Source organism: Gordionus sp. m RMFG-2023, chromosome 3 (assembly GCF_954871325.1).
Source record: "Gordionus sp. m RMFG-2023 chromosome 3, tfGorSpeb1-WG-v2, whole genome shotgun sequence".
Taxonomy (NCBI): Eukaryota; Metazoa; Nematomorpha; class Gordioida; order Chordodea; family Parachordodidae; genus Gordionus; species Gordionus sp. m RMFG-2023.
Genome location: NC_088777.1, coordinates 4,676,669 through 4,697,420, shown reverse-complemented (window position 1 = coordinate 4,697,420; position 20,752 = coordinate 4,676,669). Strand labels below are relative to the sequence as shown.

The following is a 20,752-nucleotide window of genomic DNA, read 5'->3' as shown; positions in this document are numbered from 1 at the left end:
AAGTAAAAAATTTAGATTATATAGCTCAATTGTTAAATTATAAAAAAACTTATTTTCATTTATATTTAACTAAGGTTTAGATTGAGTTTTCTTAATTGAATATTTATATCTTTCCTCTTCTTTCTATTTTCATATATTTATGTTATTTCTATAATTTTTGAATTCAAATAAGCCGGTAAGGATAGTATAATAAAATATAATAATTTTATTGATTTTGAATATTTAAAAAAATTAATTTTTATATATCTTGTTATAATTAAAATGATACTTAATTAACATAAATTATTAATGCTTCTTATTTATATTTATATAAATTTGATATAAATAAAACGCCATCTTTGAATGTAATAAATAATAATATATTATATCATAAAAAGAGCTCTTCTGTTTAAGCTTCAAAAATCAATAGTAATAATATATACATTATATTTTCCTCCGTAATTTTAATGAGCTAAATCCAATATGCCGGTACCGCCAAATTAAAATTATTTAAATATTTAATTAAATTATATTGATTATTTTATTTTAATCATATTTATTTACAGATATAACTTACATTAAAGAAATTAAGCTTAAAATCAGCCATCACCCACCTTTAAAGTAATTAAATTATGCTGTAGTTCTCGGGTATAGGCTTTTTCTTTGTCCCACTCCTTCTAAATTAAAGCCTATAGAGGTTTAAGCAACATTTTTCGAAATGTTGTGCCTACAAGTACGTGCGGCTTGCCCACAAACGTGTGGAGGGCTCCTCATATTTTTATTTTTATACCCAAATTAAATTGTTCCAATTAGATGGAAATGAGGAAAACCTAGCGTAGCTCTGTTGAATCTTCAACGTTAGAGGGCAAAAGCGCTATATATCACGTATCACGTAATTAAATTATATTTAGAACTTAACATATTAATTTCATTTTTATAGACTAAACAAAATAATGAGACTAATGAAGGAAGTAATGCCAATGGAGGAGAGGATTATGAGCCTAGTGAAAACGGCCACCTAAATACCTTGCTAGGCAATAATTTTGAGGGAATTAGAGGCACACATGTTAATCAACCCTCTAACAGCGATAATAATAACGAAGATGATGAAAATAATGCAGGCTCGCAAGGTGATTTAAGTCATTTTTCGGAATTATTTCCTGATAATCAGAGTGAGGAAGGAGAAGAGGGTGAAGAATTATTTGGGGACAATTTAGAAAAGTTAGTTTACTTTTATTCTAATTTCATATTGTATGATATATTTATTAGAATCTCAAAATCATATGTTATATTTATTGCTCAAAATTTAATGAATTAAAATGAGAATGCATTAACAAAACTATATTTTATTACATATATTTATGTATATCAAATTATAATATTTGTGAATTTTCCTCCATCATTTTTTTATTTTTTAAAACTAATGTATATATATATTTAATTTTTTTTTGTAAAATATATCTTTCAATAATTATATATTTTTATCTAAATAAATTCTGAATTTATAGTTATTTTAAAATTTTATAATTTATAAATATTGGAAATAAATTTTTAGCAATATAATATAAAATTATATTTGTATCTTAATTTAGTGAATATCGAGCTAGACCAGAGCTCGATTACTATGAAATTGAAGAGGGAGAAGAAGAAGATGATAACATTGAACCCATGTCACCTTCTACCAGAATAGCTGCAGAAAGATCTATTCGTAAGAGGGAAAGAGAAGATGCCTTAGCCAGGGGAGAACTTAGAAGGGAATTATTTTATGGTAAATATTTCATTTTTCTTTGTAATTTATTTATCCTTTTATATAATATTATTATTTGATTTAGATGCTAGTGCAGATTTGATTATTTATTGGCATATTTTAAAAATATTTATACTTCTATATATGTCAAATTAGATGATGAAATGATAGATGAGGATCTGATTGATGGAGAAGAAAAGGACCAGGGGAAGTATAGGAGAAGAAAAAAGTTTATGCACACCTTGGAAGGGGAAGGAGATACATCATTTGGTAGACTTGAGGAGGAACAAGTATAAATATGATGCATCTTAAAGACTATTAAGATATATAGAATCTACATTCCTTGAGAATATTATGATTATTACTCATTTTAGCAAATCATTATTTAGTAGATTCAAAGAGTGCATATGCCCACTTAGTATATATGCCAATGAGAATTTAATAACCTTGCCATTTGATTTTAGAAATGTTGTCTATTATGTTAATAAAATATTTTAAAAAAACAAAGTAAAACATATTTAAATAATTAAAGATAGTTTGCTTTAACATTTTAAATTAAGAAATATTTTTTAGGCAACTTTAATGTCTACCATATAGACATTAGAGTTATTAAAAAATTATTGCTTTTCAAATGGATATATTGTATATCTATATACTGAGGCAAGACCAAAAATGCTATATACATATTTTATCCAATTAGTACCAGTTTTGGTAACCTTGGGTACTTGATAGAATTTTTTTTACAACACTAGGGTAGTGTTGTGGAGAGCTTGTATTATTTGACAAAAAATTAATTTCTATTTGATTTTTATTATATTTTTCAATATATAAATAATTATATTTTTACAATTTATCTACTGATTTTTTATTATTCATTTATTTTTAAAACATGTAAACAAAATAAAAAATGAATATATATATTAAAAGTGAATGTTTATTTTAAAAATATTGATGGCTCTAAAAAGAGCTTATAGTAAAAATGTTCCTAAAAAAACAGGTAAAATTATGTTTAAAAATTTCTAATTGGAGTTTGTGTTTAAGAAAAATTGATTCGCGTTTTTCATTTGTAATGTTAAATTTTACATGCTAAAATTTAAAAAAAAAATATGCTGATTGTGAGAAATTGCCATTAGTTGAAATGACTATGGCTTGAAAAATAAAGTTATTTAATATTAAGTATTTATTAATTTTTTTATTTTCCCCGCTAGTAAGAGGGTTTGAATTAATTGATGAGGGAAAGGAAGAGATGCAGGTTGTGTCCCAAATTAGGGATTTCCCATTGGACCATGGGGTGCAGGTTGAACCGTCAGGTCTGAGACCATCTTGTAAAGAGAGGTTTGTTGGTTCTAGGATGTTAGGTATTTTAGCCTTATTAAGAGAGTTATGGATGATTTTATTTATAGCTTTATGCCGGAGATGACGACCTTAGCTGCGGGAGCCGTTTAGGCCGTGTCTTGCGTTTGATTGAACGGGTAGGTTGCAAAGGTGGCAAGTGTGTGAATGTGTAAGCAAGCATCCAAATCCTATGGTAACTCTCAGTTAGTCATTGGTTAAGAGATTATCAAGGGTTAGGCTTGGAAGTGCCTCAAGCCATTCATGCCTGCCTTATTTATCGTTTAATTGAAGAAGTTGCATATCGCTGATATTGGAAGGGTTAAGAATATTTTGTAGTTTCTTTATAAGGGGTTCCAAAATTGATTTATTAGAAATTTCGGTTGAGAATGTTTGACCGTCTGGGGTTAGTAGATTCCATCTTTCGATTGCTACTGTTAAGAGATCGTCATTGGGGGTTATGAAAGATGAGATCGCGGAATTGAGCAAAAGGCAATTAGAGATAAAAAGAGATAGGGAGAGTAATTCTAAGGGGATCAGGTCAAAAAGTTGGTGCGATGGGATATGATTGATAAACTTTTCCAAGTTTTGCAACTCGATGGTTTTATCGATAGTTTTTTCCGAAATTTTATTATTAAGTAGTGGGGAGCCCAAGAGTTGGATATCTTCGATTTCGATAATTTTGTAATCTTTAAATTAGTCTAGGGAAATCTCGGGGTTGAGTATGCAGATTTCTGTTTTGGTTTTGTTTAATTCTAGGCCTATTTTGGGGCATTCTCTTTCGAGGTGGTAGAGGGCTTTGCTTATTTGATGTTGGCTACCGTAGAGAGTGCCATCGTCTAGGTACCATAGATTAAGGTCTAGATCAAAATCAGATTTCAGATCTGTTATCATATTATGGATGGCTAAGCAGAAAAGTATAGGGCCAAGGGGGCGCCCTGTTGAACACCCTCATCGGAGTATATAACGCAACCATTGAAAATGAGGGGAGTGCTATTGGTATAGCAAATATCAACGATGCGCTATATTGGGGGAAATTGGCGTAAAAGGATTCGAGATAGGAACGAGATACGGTATTGAAGGCATTCTTAAAATCAATTTTGCAAAGATCTAGGAACCCCTTATATAGAAACTACAAAATAGTCTTAACCCTTCCGTTATCAGCGATATACAACTTCTTCAACTAAACGATAAATATGGAGAGCATGAATGGCTTAAGGCACTTACAAGCCTAACCCTTGATAATCTCTTAACCAATGACCAACTGAGAGTTACCATAGGATTTAGACTATCAAATAAGCAAAGCCCTCTACCACCTCAAAAGAGAATGCCCCAAAATAGGCCTAGAATTAAACAAAACCAAAACAGAAATCTGCATACTCAACCTCGAGATTTCCCTAGACTCATTTAAAGATTACAATATTATCGAAATCGAAGATATCCAACTCTTGGGCTCCGCACTACTTAATAATAAAATTTCGGAAAAAACTATCGATAAAACCATCTTCGAGTTGCAAAACTTGGAAAAGTTTATCAATCATATCCCATCGCACCAACTTTTTGACCTGATCCCCTTAGAATTACTCTCCCTATCTCTTTTTATCTCTAATCACCTTTCGCTCAATTCCGCGATCTCATCTTTCATAACCCCCAATGACGATCTCTTAACAGTAGCAATCGAAAGATGGAATCTACTAACCCCAGACGGTCAAACATTCTCAACCGAAATTTCTAATAAATCAATCTTGGAACCCCTTATAAAGAAACTACAAAATAGTCTTAACCCTTCCGATATCAGCGATATGCAACTTCTTCAACTAAACGATAAATACGGCGGGCATGAATGGCTTGAGGCACTTCCAAGCCTAACCCTTGATAATCTCTTAACCAATGACTAACTGAGAGTTACCATAGGATTTGGATGCTCGCTTACACATTCACACACTTGCCACCTTTGCAACCTACCCGTTCAATCAAACGCAAGACACGGCCTAAACGGCTCCCGCAGCTAAGGTCGTCATCTCCGGCATAAAGCTATAAATAAAATCATCCATAACTCTCTTAATAAGGCTAAAATACCTAACATCCTAGAACCAACAAACCTCTCTTTACAAGATGGTCTCAAACCTGACGGTTTAACCTGCACCCCATGGTCCAATGGGAAATCCCTAATTTGGAACGCAACCTGCGTCTCTTTCTTTCCCTCATCAATTAATTCAAACCCTCTTACTAGTGGGGAAAATAAAAAAATTAATAAATACTCAATACTAAATAACTTTATTTTTCAACCCATACTCATTTCAACTAATGGCAATTTCTCACAATCAACATATTTTTTTTTAAAAATTTTAGCACGTAAAATTATTAACATTACAAACGAAAATCGCGAATCAATTTTTCTTAAACAAAAACTCTAATTAGAAAATTTTTAAATTGGAAAATAAGATTAGATTTAAAGAATAAATATTTTATTTAAATATTAACTGTTATTTATGTAAAATTTTAGGAATAAATAAAAAAAAAATTTAAGTAAATAAATGATGAGCAGGTAAATGTTTTTAAAATATTTTTCATTCTATTGAATTTGGAAAGAAATTTATCTCTGAAATAAAATATAGCACTTTCACCTCCAATGGGTGAACCTAGGTGGGTAAAGCTAGTTATGTTCACTACAATAAAATTTTCAGGTGGGCAGTTTGATTCTAGGGGGAATAAAATTCACACTTATTATGATTTAGTGACAGTCCTATTGTGGCTAAGCGATTTATAATTGTAGGATTTTTTATTTTCATTATATAAGCCCATTATTGTGCTGTCATCGAGGCACCAAACATTTAATTTACGGTCACAATTTGAAGAGATTTATTTTATGATTAATTGAATGTATTGACAGAATAATGCAGGACCTAATGTGTCTCCTTGTTGGATGCCTTGTTTGGAGAAGATGATTGATTTAAAAAAATTGGATTTAACATGTTCTAATGTTTGATTACTCTGGGAATGTTTCACAGAAAGAGCGTATAAATTGTTCCCTTCTAAGTGAATTGAAGGCATTTTTAGATATATTTATTTTATTGTAGTAGACAAAACTAGCTTTACCAACCTAGATTCACCCATTGGAGGTGAAAGTGCTACATTTCATTTCAGAGATAAATTTCTTGTCAAATTCAATAGAATGAAAAATATTTTAAAACATTTAACTGCTCATCAGACTTTTTATTTACTTAAAATTTTTATTCATTCCTAAAATTTTACATGCCTTTCGTTCATCAACAATTTTCATGTCCCCTGAAATATTATTGAAGTTCATTTAAAAAATACTCTCATATCTATTTTAAATATCAAATTATTATCACTCCCTTCCACCAAAGCTAGGTGGTTTAGGTATTTATTCCCCCATATCCTTAAGTATTTCAGCCTTTTTATCCAAAGTTGCTAAATTCTGATGCAAACTTGGAGACTTGGATGCTATCGATCCACACCATATGGCAGCATTATACCTATGGAGAAACGCTCCAAGCCACTCATATACAAATTTTATAAGGCAAAGAGACTGATAATTTACAATTGATGCAGCATTGCCTCGAATACTTACTCCTCAAAGCTGTTCAAAGAATCCATCACCTTTTCTCCACCTAAACCCAACCCCGAGTATACAGAATGACAACAATATGACTTTTTTGCAGGTTCAAATAATTCCAGCCTATATATACCATCTTGGTTACGAATTGTTAGAAACTATACCTAGTTTCTAATTTAGGCTTGTTACTAACCAACGAAGAACTTAGAATAGCTATAGGTCTTTTTTTAGGCTGTGAAATTGTAGTGCCATTATCATGTATCCTATGTGAAACTCATATTGATCGTTTTTCAAAAGGCAGATTACCCAGGCACTATGTCATCAATTTGATAATTAATAGAATCTTGAAATTCACAAATATTTATTCTACACTGGACCCTCTGGCCTCAGCACTGATAATCACCAGACCGGATGGAATGACACTAGTCACTTGGAACCAAGGTATACCCCTTGCTTGGAACTATACATGTGTCGGTCGTTTTTTCCCAGATCTTTTTCTGCCAACTTCATGAAAATACAAAAACAAATATATATAGCCACCTCAATAACCTTTTGTTTGTTCTGGGTCTCAGACACCTGTGGATCATTTGGACCCCAAGAAAATTATTCAAAACAATAGGGCAAAAATTACGTTTAATCCCAAAAGTAGGCTTCTACTTACGACAAAGAATATCAATCTAAATTTGTCGATCCAGCTGTAATTAAGCTCCCACTGACCAAATAAATATATTAATTTATAGATATAATAATGATTCATTTAATAATCATGTAAAAAAATAATATTTTATTATTTTTAGAAATTATGATATATATATATAATACATATACTAATAAATTTTTTTTTTTAAACTTATTTATTTCCTTAAAAAAAAAAGAAAAAAATAGTTAAAATTACAATTTTAAAGGATATCTAAATTATCGTTGTAGGCAAAGTTGATATTTGATAATTTCAACATTGGTAAGTAATAGGAAGGTAATATGTGATGCTTATATTCTCTTTTATCTGAATGCTTTTATACTGATAACCTATTATATTTTTAATTTATAATATTTATTTTAAAAAAACGTTGAAACTTAGATGATAGAAAGTGTAGAGAATCTGGAAGATATGAAAGGATTCTCAGCCCGGGAATGGTTTGCAATGCTTGCACCTCGCATGGAGGCCCACAATAGGTTCAAACATTTCCTCAGGACTTTTACAGATGCCAAAGGCAGAAATGTCCACAAGGAAAAAATCCGGACCATGTGCCAATGTAATTGAGATTATCTGATCTTGAATTTAAAAAAATGAATATATATTTTATTTAGGAAAAACTAATATCTTTAAGATGTGTCCTAAACAGTTAGGTATAATTTAATTTATAAAATGGCTACCTTGTTCCACCTAAATATAGCCATCCCCTTAATATAGCCCTTGGTTTTAGAGTTTAAAACTACAAAAATAATTAAATATTTGCATTATTTGTAATACTTTCGAATCGAATAATTATATTATTCGTTTTGTAAGAATTGGAAATTTCTTATTTGTATGAATAATAAAATATTATTCTATTTGATTTTGATTTGTCAGATATTCGATTCGATTCAAATATTAAATTCTTTAAAAAAATTACTTTTTAAAACGAAAAAATGAATTTATAAGGAAAAAAATGTTTGTCTTCAAATTTGTAAATTAATAAGTGAGGTAGAAAGTATTTAAGAGTCAAATATTCAATCATACTGTTTATTGAAGGCCCATTTTAATAGCTATCATATCAATAATAAAGAATCATTTTTGTTAATCTTTTCCCTATCCTTTCTTACCTTTTTAAAATTTTGTCATGTAATTTGCGGACGGAAATAATCACTGAATAATATTTTTTTTTTTAAATTATATATTATTTTAAAAAACTTGGTGTGAAGGTATCGGCCAATACCGTATTTGTAACAGTCTTGGATAAAAAGAGATAATTATGTATCTATGCTTATTACCTATTGGAGATATGCAAAAGATTATAAAGGTGAACGCCATCTGTTCCGGTTCTAGAGCCCTAAAAATACAATATTATAAGCCAGGCTGAAAATTTTTAATAATAATCGGACCTTTGGCCAACCTGCAAAGTTCAAGTTCATACATTCCTAAAGAAATTTGGCTTCTAAACTTTATAGGCATGACATAAGTGGGAAGGTGGGGGGGGGGTTACTATTGGGGATTTTATCCCATGAATTTTATTGGAGGTCTTTAGGTCCTCTTATTGCAAGCCTTTTGCTGTTTTTTCACTTATTTATTTTTTTAAATATTTCTTAAAATCTTCTTTTTTTTGGAAGGGGGGGGGGTGTTATTGGTAGCTTAAAATATTACGAGAAAAGGGAAATATTTTGCTAGGCTACGTTTCTGATGCAAGACTACTATATTTTTTATATGTTGGGTTCTCATGGTTTGAGCCTGTTCCATTGATCTTCGTTAGAATTAATGCTATTGACTAATCATACAACCCTTTTTTTTCAACCTTGAAAATATATTTATATGAGCTATAAAAGAGAGAAGCCATTGACAATTTTAGTAATAAAATAAATAATAATTTTTTTTAAAAATAAATAAAAAGTCAACAAATCAAGTCTCGAAGTGGATTACAATGAATTGCACGCTTCCGAACACGTCCTAACCTACTTCTTACCCATCGTGCCAATCGAAATAATTAAAATATTTGACGAGGTTATATATATATTTATATGATGACCAATTACTCAAGAGTGTAAGTAGTGTTGGTTAAGATTATAATCAAATTAACATTATGTAAGCATTGAGATTTTGCACATGGCTGGAAGATATGCTAAGACATCTATTTGACCAATCATGATGCTTCCATATTATTATTTTCGCCAAAATCCTAAATGGGGCGTTTTGAAAAAGAATTTTTAACAACACTAAATGTAAGCTAATATCATATGGGGGGGGGGGGGGTAAAGCACCTTTTTTTATCAGGGAATGAATGGAAACACCTTTATTAAGAAAGTTAGAATTCGAATATCATGTTTTAGATAAGAATACCATGATTAACTGCATCTCAGAACTGGATTCATTGTCACGTCGGAAATGCAACTTTCTATCAAATAATTGAATTTATGGTACAAGTCAATCTTAGTGGCATTTTTTAAAGGTCTAATTCCTTAATTGTCTGATTTTTTTTTAAAATTCAATTAGAGGGAGGAAGAGTCAAAAATGATTTTATATGGTACGTTTTTTTTATTCTGGTATTTTATGCGACTTTGAATTCAGCCAGGGACTTTGTTGTATATTTGGTTTTATTTTATATAATGTATATAATTTATAATATACGTAATTTCATTGAAGGCTGCTAAAGAAGTAGTCCTATCCCTATTCCCCAATTATGAAAGGATACAGCCTGAAGTACATGTCAGGATATGCAATTTACCAATAGGGGAAGATATCAGATCTCTTAGGTTATTAATATCTTCTAATTAAATTTTTATTATATTTAAAAAATCTAAAATCTCGTCTATTCATGATTGGATCCAAGTAGACATTCCAAATGAATATTATTTTCTATTTAAAAATTAATCTTGTTTTTTTAAAGAGTTTTTTTGAGAAGATAATTGGAATTTGATCGCTAATGTTTTTAGGTTTAAAAATGATTTTTCTTGATAAAGTTTTTAAAAACATATTTTATTTGGGAATTAAGAAAGGATTTAAAACGATTTTTTTATACTCACATATTGCATAATTTAAAGAAGAAGAAAAAAAAATAAAAGGTATAAAATGAAAATAAAAATACATATTTATAATCTAAATTATCACTAAAGGCAAATCCACCTAAACACACTGATAAAGACCAACGGGGTCGTCTCCATGTCCACCGGCATATTGCCACAGCTAAATTACGTCAAGTACGATTGTCTCAAATGCAATTTCGTTCTCGGACCTTACTACCAAACTCAGGAGTCTGGTGAGGTTCGACCCGGCTCATGTCCCGAATGCCTCTCCAATGGTCCTTTCGAAATCAACATGGAACAGGTATATTTTGTTTTCAAAAAAAAAGTATAAAATGGTTCTATCTACAAAATTTAATGAGCAATTTATATATTAGAAATTTTTACATGAATTGTTAACTATAATTTTTTTTTTTTTTACTATTGTCTGCGAATCTAATATAAATATGATTTAGAAACTGGGTTATTTACCAACTAATTTTCTTCTACTTTCCCATTTATTTATTTCTTTCATTTTGTTTATTTTTTGTATGCAAACCCGTTTCTTCTGCTAGTCTATTTTTGGTTTAATTGCGAGGTCTAAAAATGCTTAATTCACAACATGTTAGTCCAGATTCCCCACTTTTTCAATTTCTAAAATAATATGGTGACAGATTGTACATTTGTTATTTTAGACAGTGTACCAAAATTATCAAAGGATAACTTTGCAAGAAAGCCCCGGCAGAGTCGCGGCTGGAAGATTGCCGAGATCAAAGGACGTTATACTATTAGCAGATTTAGTGGACACCTGCAGACCCGGCGATGAAATTGTAAGTTTTATTTGCTTACACATATTAATTATCAATCGCCATTTAAAATATTTAGTGGAAACGAGATTTGGGCATATATTTTAGATATAAAAAAATGATTTAAATCAATTCGCATTTTGTTTACATATTTAAAAAAAAAATTGTTTGTTATTTTATCATTGGTGGACAGGAATTGATAGGTATTTACTTAAATAACTACGATGGTGCCCTCAACGTTCAGCAAGGGTTTCCTGTATTTTCTACGGTCATCTTAGCCAACAACGTCATCAGATGTGGTGGAAACTATGATGTAATGACAAGCTTGATGGACGAAGATGTTAAAGCAATAATGGCTCTGTCCAAGGACGAAAAAATAACTGAGAGGGTAATCTCGTAATTTACAGATAAAATTAAATGATCTTCTAAGCATCTTGTTCCTGAAAAGTTTTCTTGTATCCAAATATAATTTGAAGAAATAATCAAACTTCAGTTGATTCGTAAATGTTATTTATTTTTTTATCCAGATAATGATTGAATTTTTATTTTAAATTGATTTGATTGGATAAATAATAAATAGTTATAACCCAGAATCTAAATAAAATCTTTTAAATGTAAAGAATATTGTGGTTACAGTGATTTTGCTAATTTTTGATTATTTTTTAATAGCTTGATTTCACTTATCTCATCTCCCCACACACCTTTTTATAAATTTTTTTCAAGGCACATTAAAATTTGCCATTGTGCCGACTTTATTACTTTTCTCCCTATTTTTGAGATTTTACGATAATTTTAAAATTTTAATTTATTTCACAAATACTGTGTGGTACGTTCAATCCCACCATCTACTAAATTTCGGAATATTTTATGCAACCCCCCCCCCTCCTTAATCCATACCCATGCTATTTACTTATTTTGTTATCATCCATTTTTTAAAAAAATTAAGTATCAACCATATCATTTTCTTCCTAATTGATCAAAATTATTTTGCCATTTGACATGGCTGCCATTTTGGAAGAGTAAGTTCCTTTCATTTTGGTTCAAGAAAATAAAAAATATTATTAATACGAGCTCTATCGTAAGATTTTCCTTATATTAAATATTTTATGACTTAGATATTCGCGAGTATCGCGCCATCTATACACGGACATGAGAATATCAAAAGAGCTTTGGCACTCGCCATATTTGGCGGAGAACCTAAGAATCCAGGTAAATCCCAATATTTATAAAATTATTGATTATATATAATATAGTTACAAATAACTTCATTTTTAACCATAATAAAAAGTTGACCTATATAGAGAGTGGTCAAATTTAAATACTTCTGCATTTATTTATTTATTTTTTGATTTTAAAAAGTATTAAAATAAACATTACTGGGGAAAAATGGTTCTTATTATAAAACACCTTCCCAAAGTAACGAAACGATTATTAGATGTAAATAAGTGTTGATAAACGGCCAGATTTTTAAAAACGATTAACAAAATATTTTGGTATTTTAGCCAAAAATGTTATGCAAAGTGTAGAGATTTCGTTTAAAGATGTCCAAACCTTTCAGTCCTCTATAAAAAAAATCTCCATGTTTGCCTAATATTTTTGGCTAAAATATTGGGTTAGCCGTTAATAACATCGAATTATGGTATAATTTATTAACATTTTCCTACAAAAATGCCTTACACCTCTCAAGATCCAAAAATATCTTACTTTTTAAAAAAAATTCTTTCACGTGAACCCATAGCCTATTTAAGAGGCATTATACGATTATGAGCAACCTCATTGCGCCAAGTTATACAAAAAAATTTATAAAGGGGACTTAAGAGGCGCTTTCCGCAGATATTCTATTCTCATATCCTTGATGATAGTATGCAAACAGGGTTATTTTTTCGGCACTCCTCTTTTGATTAGACATACATGACCTTGTCTTGATATTAATATTTGATATTTTGATGATAACACTATTTGTAGCCTTCTGCCTAGACATCAATTCTAAACATCTGTGACTTATCCTAAATAAAAATGACAGAAATCTGTTTTATTGATTACAATTCAAGCTTTACCTGACTACAAAACTGCTGAAATTGATATACCCTTTTGGGCTCACTCATTATAAAATTTTTATTTTCTGAACAAGCACTAGTCAAAATTAATTTTTTGACAGCATCTTCAGCTACATTGTCACTCATCTTTTCCCTCTTCCCGTCTATTTAACAATTCTTTATTATCCAATCTAGCATAATTTCCTCTATTGATAACTATATATATATCAAGTTCTTTCTATGTGGCAGAGCAATGGTTTGACGTATACAATTTTCCTTGATATAATAGTTCACAAAAACAGTTTAACCAAAATTTCAAAACCATATATTATTTTATCAGCATTTTTATCTTGACATTCGACCTTTCAAAATATTATTAAATAAGTGGGCAAGTAGTTGGTGGTCTTGCCTAGTAAAAACTTAGGGAACCTCTTAACTAATAAAACAACAATGAGTTACTCTAGCCTTAGCATATCTAGCATTTTGCACTATTGTGTGGATTTTCACTTGTAATTTTATAAAAAGGTTTTTTTTCTAAAAAATTGAATTATAGTGATATATTTAAAACGTTTATAGCGAGAGGCTGTATAGGGGGTGGAATTTTTATTAAATTTAAACGATATTTATAAGATCAGGCAAATTTGCGTGGTTATGTACTCAACCCTTGGTCATAGACTCGGGTGCGACATTACAACAAAATATATACCTCATATATTAAAAGTCGCCATCGACACAGTTATCCATCTATAAATAAACTTTTCAGTCTATACCTTAAAAAAAGCCTCGAATCTCCAATTTCCTAAAATCTTGTAACCTTTCATCAGATTATAACCTGAGACTTCACAACTATCTCATGGGGCTATGGATATATCTCTCATCTGGGATTATACTTGTGTTACCACTTCTCCATAAATGTTAATAGTAACACTTACTTAACCAGAAGATAGAAAGAAAGAAAAAAGGGATAAATAATACATAAGAAAATATGGAATTACTCATTTTTACCCCAATAGCCACATCCACCTAACACATTCATTCAAAAAACTTGGGCTCATGAAATCTTAATCCATTATGAGACCAAAAATATCCCCTTTTTTAAATAAATTTACTGATTTTTTTAATGAGAATATTTCTTATTTACTTTCCAAGCTCTAATATTTTAAAAAATCTTAAACAACTTTAAATAAAAAGGTCAAAAACACAAACTCAGGGGAGACATAAATATTCTGATTTGTGGCGATCCTGGTACTGCCAAATCTCAATTCCTCAAATACGTACAAGCCTTAGGCTCCAATTCATCCCGCAGCAAAAATTCTTCTGGAATATCCTTCCGCACCGTTTTTACCACAGGCCAGGGCGCATCTGCCGTGGGGCTAACTGCCTCGGTGAGAAGGCACCCGGTGACCAAGGAATGGACTCTAGAAGCAGGAGCCATGGTCCTCGCAGATAAGGGCATATGCTTGATTGACGAGTTTGATAAGGTTATTTCTTTTTTATATAATAAAACTTTTGTTAAATCTTTTTTTTCTTTAAACTAAAAACAGATGAGTGATCAAGATCGAACTAGCATTCACGAAGCTATGGAGCAACAGACGATCTCCATATCGAAAGCTGGGATAGTCACATCCTTGCAAGCCAGATGTTGCATCATAGCAGCTTCCAACCCTTTGACCGGGAGATACGATCCATCCCTTACATTTTCTGAAAATGTATAACACTTTTACGCAACATGATAAGAGAGAATAGGTTCTCGTGAATGACAGAAAGTAGTGTTTTCAATGTCCGTTTTTATAACCGAAAACTATTACCTCAGTCCGGGTTTAGCCTAAAAAATGGCTAAGCCTCGAGGGAAGTTGACACACCTAAATTTTTGCAGGCTTGTGAATATTTTTTTTTCTCTGATCATTTTTCAAGGATAAACAACGAAGATGTGCTGCAGAAAAATGTTCTCACGTGATTTTTTTTTAATAACCAATGGTCTCAGTGGGTTAGGAATTTTACAATTTTGATTTCTTTTCGTCATTAAAAAAAATGCTTGTACACTTAAAGATTCATAGAAATATTTAGATTTGGTTAAAAATGAACATACTTGTTAAATATAAATTTTTAATTTATAAAAAAATTTTTAGGTTGATTTGTCTGAGCCCATTCTATCGCGTTTCGATGTATTCTGCATAGTCAGAGATGTAGTAGACTTAGTTGAAGTAAATTATATTTTATCGCGAATTTATTATTTTTTGACATTATCAGGAAGAGTCATAAAATCATCTATTATTTGTTGATTAAAAAAAATATGTTAGGGATTTATATTGCAAGTATTACGACCAATAGGAATTTGGATACATCAGATGATTGTATTGCAGCCCCCCCCCCTTCACTACATTATTGTGCTATGAGCCATATATTTTATAAATTTTATACCCTTGAGTGGCGCAACATTGATTATAATCGTACCATAAAAACTATAAAAGTGGATGTTACAGGGAAACACAATATATATTAATAAAACAGATTATCAATAATTTCTTATTTAATTCATATTGTATATCTATTGCAATCATAAACTATATAATAAATGCGATTGGGACTACAAGTTCCCCCCCCCCAAACACGAATAATTTTATATTTTATAAATAGCAAATTTGATTTACAACTGTCATTCATCATTAGTAATTAATTTACTTCAAAGTGTTTTTTTTTACTTGATAATTTTTTTATTAGGACGAAAGGTTAGCCAAATTCGTGGTAAATAGTCATATGAGGCATCATCCCTCCCGGACAAAGACGCCAATCAATGATGGAAGCAGCGAAGCGGATAACGATATGGAAGTGGAAAATATTCTGGATGAAGTACTTGGAGAATAATTAACAATTTTTTTTTTATTCAAAATAGGCATCATAACATAATGAATAAAATTATAAAGCTCTTTTCCCAGTAACCAATAAAAACGCTTGATTTTTATCACGTGTCATCTCTCTAAAAATTTGATTTTTTTTAAAAAAAAAAAAATCAGTAGCTAGGGAACAGAACTTGGGGAAAATTAGAGAGCGTGAAATGAGAACGGTGATCCCAACGTTCCCGGAACAGTTCTGGAACGTAAAAAAAAATATTGAAAATTTAATTTTTATCATTTTACCGGAAATGCATGCCGCCATGTTTAAAATAGCTACCATAATTGAATGTCACACAATTTTTCCGTGAACTTCTTAATATAATTTATATTGAATTTTTCCATACATTTTTTATAATAAATTATTAATGGCTTCAAAAAGTTATCCGTAAAATTATCTACAATTCATAAGACAGGTATTCTATAAATGGTGGAATTTCCGGTAAATTTAAAATTTAAAAAAAAACGCGCTCAGAAAAATGGTTTAAAAGTTGAAAAAATAACACATTGACTCTTAATTTCATTTTGCTTCATATAATATTCATATCTAGTATTACGGAATTTTAAAAATTAAGAAGATCATGTTTGATATAATTTTAATTGGATAAATACCAATACCAAGTTTTGTGTCGAGAGGTGTTATACGACAAACGAATTTATATTTAACACCCACTGCACAAATATAAATAAATCATTGTTTATTTTATAGACCTTTTTAAATTAATACTACATAGTGTAAAATTTGGTTGTAATAATATTTATCGATTTAGAATTAAAATTAGATATTTAGGAACGCCTTTCTGGAATATTTCGAAATATAACGTAACTTTTCTTTTTTTTTATAACACAGAAATGCGTTTGTTCTGAGACCCCGGTTTTAATGGATTGATTATTCATTTTTTTTAAAAAAATATTAAGGATATTATTTTAACTATTAGTTCATTTATCTAATTATATTAAATAATCACGTGGTATCGAGATCTTGAATCGTAAAATTACTTCTCGCAAAGTTTTAATTATGTTCACGATGAAAAATTATTTATCTTTAGAAACTATACTAGATTTTTCCAGGGATCTGGATCGAACCCGGACTTCTGGACCCATGTTTAAGGCTTTTTTTTCCAACTCGAACCGTTTTTTCTTGAACCCAGGCCCAGGAATTTTTTTATATCTTATGAATAATTTAAATTCCTTTAAAAATATTAAATAATATAAAAGAAAATTAATTATTTCAATTTTCCTGAAGCACGCATAAAAAATTTTAAGCTATTTCAAATTCAATTATATATATCAAAAATTTTATTTATAAATTTGAACAAAATAAAAGGTATTATATTAAACATTTATATATTAATTTCATATACTTTGAGTTTAAGTTATTTAATCTTATAATCTCAGGTTTTCTTTGTCAAAATTTTTTTTTCCCACAATTTTATAATAAAAATGAATATTTATTATTGTTACAAGTTACCACTTCAAGCCGATAGAACCATCGAGCCACTGTCTCAAGATATGTTAAGAAAGTACATAATGTATGCCAAGGAAAGGATCCACCCTAAGTTGACCACAATAGATCAGGATAAAATAGCTAAGCTATATGCTACTCTCAGGAAGGAATCGATGCTTACCGGCAGTATTCCTATAACAGTGAGGCACATCGAATCCATCATTAGGTTTATATCTATTTTGATATACTTTAGGTCTTTGAAGGTAACCTCTTTAAAAAAAATTTTATAACCCTATGTATGATGAATTCTAATATTTAATTCAAAATATAACTTAACAAAATTCTTCCTGTTTTTATCTAGTTTTCTTCATTTCTTTTAAAAATATGAGTTGACCAAATAGAATAATTAAGAATGATGTTTTGGATTATTTAAATACTCTCCATATCCGGCAGCAAATGAATCCCATTGGCTAAAATTTTTTTAATGAAATTCAATGTTGGCGGGAAAATCCTTTAAATAAGGATTTGAATTTAATTAAGCTTTAAATCTAGAAAAGGTTTTAATTTTTATCCATCTAAATTAATAGATGTTGTAGGAATTGATTCCACAAACCAGAGTATAAATATATTTTTAAAAAGCAGCATTTTGTGTATAGTGTCAACAATAAAGCAATAAACTTTATCGTTTAAAAAAAATACAATTTATTTTATCTATAAGCTATACATTTATAATTCCATATAAAAGGTTATCAGAGGCCCATGCGAAGATGAGGCTTAGGCAATACGTTAACGAAGACGATGTCAACATGGCCATTAGGATAGTGTTGGAAAGTTTCATAGACACTCAGAAATATGGTGTCATGAGAACTATGAAAAAGGTTTTTAAAAAAACTATCTTTCAAACGTATAGAGATTAAAAATGTATAATCTTAAAACTAATTAATGCTTGAAGGTATGATGTTAGTTTTTATGAATTGTCTATGATTACTTACTAAAATAAAATGAGATTTCACATCTATTATATATATAAAATATAAATAATACAACTATAATACATTATTATCTCTTTTATTAAATTGAATTTAAAATAAATAAATAATACTTTATTTTGCGCTCGCCCAAAAGACGTTCTCCAAATTTTTATCCTACAAAAAAGACAACGACGAATTATTGCTATATTTGCTCAAACAATTATCTCAAGAATATTTGTCCTTTTACAGGGCTCGACATGCGCAAGATGAGATACAAACTTTGACCAATATTAAAATATCGGAAAAAGATTTGGCCGATAAGGTTTTTCTTTATTCTCATTCTAAATCATCTTTAATTTAGGATGTTTTTTTTAAAGAATATTTTATTTTTAATATAAATTTCTTATTTTTGATAAATTCAATATTATGATAGAATTCTGGCCTATAACTAGCTAATGTATCAAGCAGAGATCTGTTAGAGATATTTTTCTGACTGGATTTTCATAAAATAAATATTGTTAAAAAATTGGGATGTTCTCGCATATTTAATATCTACTCTTCTAGACAGCCCCCAAGTGGTTTGTTCAAAGCTTCTGATTAAATATATAATTAACTTATTAAATATATTTATTATTCTAAAAAAAAAAAATCAGGCCAAACAAATCAATATACACAACCTAGGACCATTCCTTCACAGCGACTTATTCAGGAACAATAACTTTGCTTACGATTCCCGCAAACGTCTGATCATTCAATCTATTTAAAAATAATACATTATTTCTTATGTAAATTATTTTAACCTTAAACACTATGTATATTTTGTATTATAATAGAAATTATCTTGCATTGTGATAATATATTTAACGTTATATTTTTTTAAAATAATCTTGACCGATCTGAGTAAAATTAGAGAGGATTTATTTTTTATTTTTTTTACAATATTTTATTATAGTTATCGACTACTTTTATTTGTGATATTAAATTACATTGAGAATCGTTTTATATGCAACGAGTTATTTTCATCATTTAAATATATATATTATCAGACTTACATGAAAGTCTCACTTGCGATATTTTGGAAGATATCTCGATTATTTGCTTAAATAAAACCTTTTAAATTGTATTATTATTATGATAATGGTGATAAATAAATTTTATGTCCTTATTTTTTCTACAGACCGAAGAACGAGAGTACACCCCCTGTTCTTAGTCCCTCAAAAAGTCTTTTGAATCTAAAATCCTCCACACCTAAAAATACAAAATTACTCGAATCTTATAACATGGTTTACTAAACTTTACTTGTTGTATAAACAATTTTACTGTAAAAACTATTAAGAATTTCGTATATAAGGAATTAAGATTCCTGAAATGGGTGCGAAAAAAAATCTTATAGTATCTATACTGAAGAAGCCCATCATTAAGGGTCTTCCCCCACCCTTGGGCGTTTCCCGCTTTATATACATTTTAATAAAATTAGAAATTGTTGGGTGTTTGACAAGTTTGCAACTTGAATATTTTAGGTTGTAAGTAAGTCGCGAATAATGCTTTTGCTAATCGTTGCCAGCTGACAAATATTTTGAGTTCCATGATATTGGATATTTCAGAGGTGTTTCGAGTTGAGTTTTAGCCGATTTGGTTGGCTTAGAGAAAAAAAAATAAGCTGGGATATAAAACTTACTATAGGTGTCTCGAATGTGTAAGCTTTATTGCATTTTTACGTTTAATAAGTTTGACATGCTCTTTGATTATGATAAAACAGATAAGGGAATAGCGTTTTATAAGTTGTCAAACTGAATAATCCAGAATTTATTCAAATGGGGGGTAGGGGGTATTTTTGATGATTACATCCCTGTTTCGGTCGTGTCCCATCCATCAAAATGATGTGGTATTTTTTATTTTCCCTTATACCTTAATATCTCGTCAAAGTTGGCCTGAACAATTGAAATTGGGCCTGCAGATCTCTGAATTATTGTTAAAATTAACGTAATAAATATCTAAAATATGAAAGCTTTTACTTATTATACATACAATATATTTAAAAAGCCCTATATGATTTATTATTATATATTTCTACTTTTTATTTATTATAAAACTAGGGTACATCCCACTAGATTTTGTGCTTAAAATCTTTAGATATAGATGATATAATCTTGATGAATGACTATATTTGTAGCCAGCTAATTCTATACCAACTTAATCTTCAAAAATAATTAATTTCCAATAAAAATAAACAGGGCACGTCGAACATAGTTACAGGGTACATAGAACTACCT

General features: G+C 29.7%; 1 protein-coding gene across 1 annotated transcript; it reads left to right on the top strand.

The window, feature by feature from the left end:
• The first annotated feature begins 417 nt into the window (after positions 1-417).
• LOC135925709 (DNA replication licensing factor mcm2-like) lies at positions 418-19,364 on the top strand. The gene is made up of 19 exons (XM_065461166.1): positions 418-468; positions 920-1,200; positions 1,572-1,747; positions 1,883-2,016; positions 7,717-7,891; positions 9,224-9,333; positions 9,973-10,082; positions 10,443-10,653; positions 11,024-11,158; positions 11,328-11,522; positions 12,250-12,343; positions 14,362-14,651; positions 14,715-14,879; positions 15,300-15,374; positions 15,892-16,020; positions 17,529-17,734; positions 18,254-18,386; positions 18,634-18,801; positions 19,133-19,364. Exons 1-19 carry the CDS (start codon positions 463-465, stop codon positions 19,241-19,243), a joined length of 2,904 nt encoding a protein of 967 aa, XP_065317238.1. The 5' UTR covers positions 418-462; the 3' UTR covers positions 19,244-19,364.
• The last annotated feature ends 1,388 nt before the right edge of the window (positions 19,365-20,752 follow it).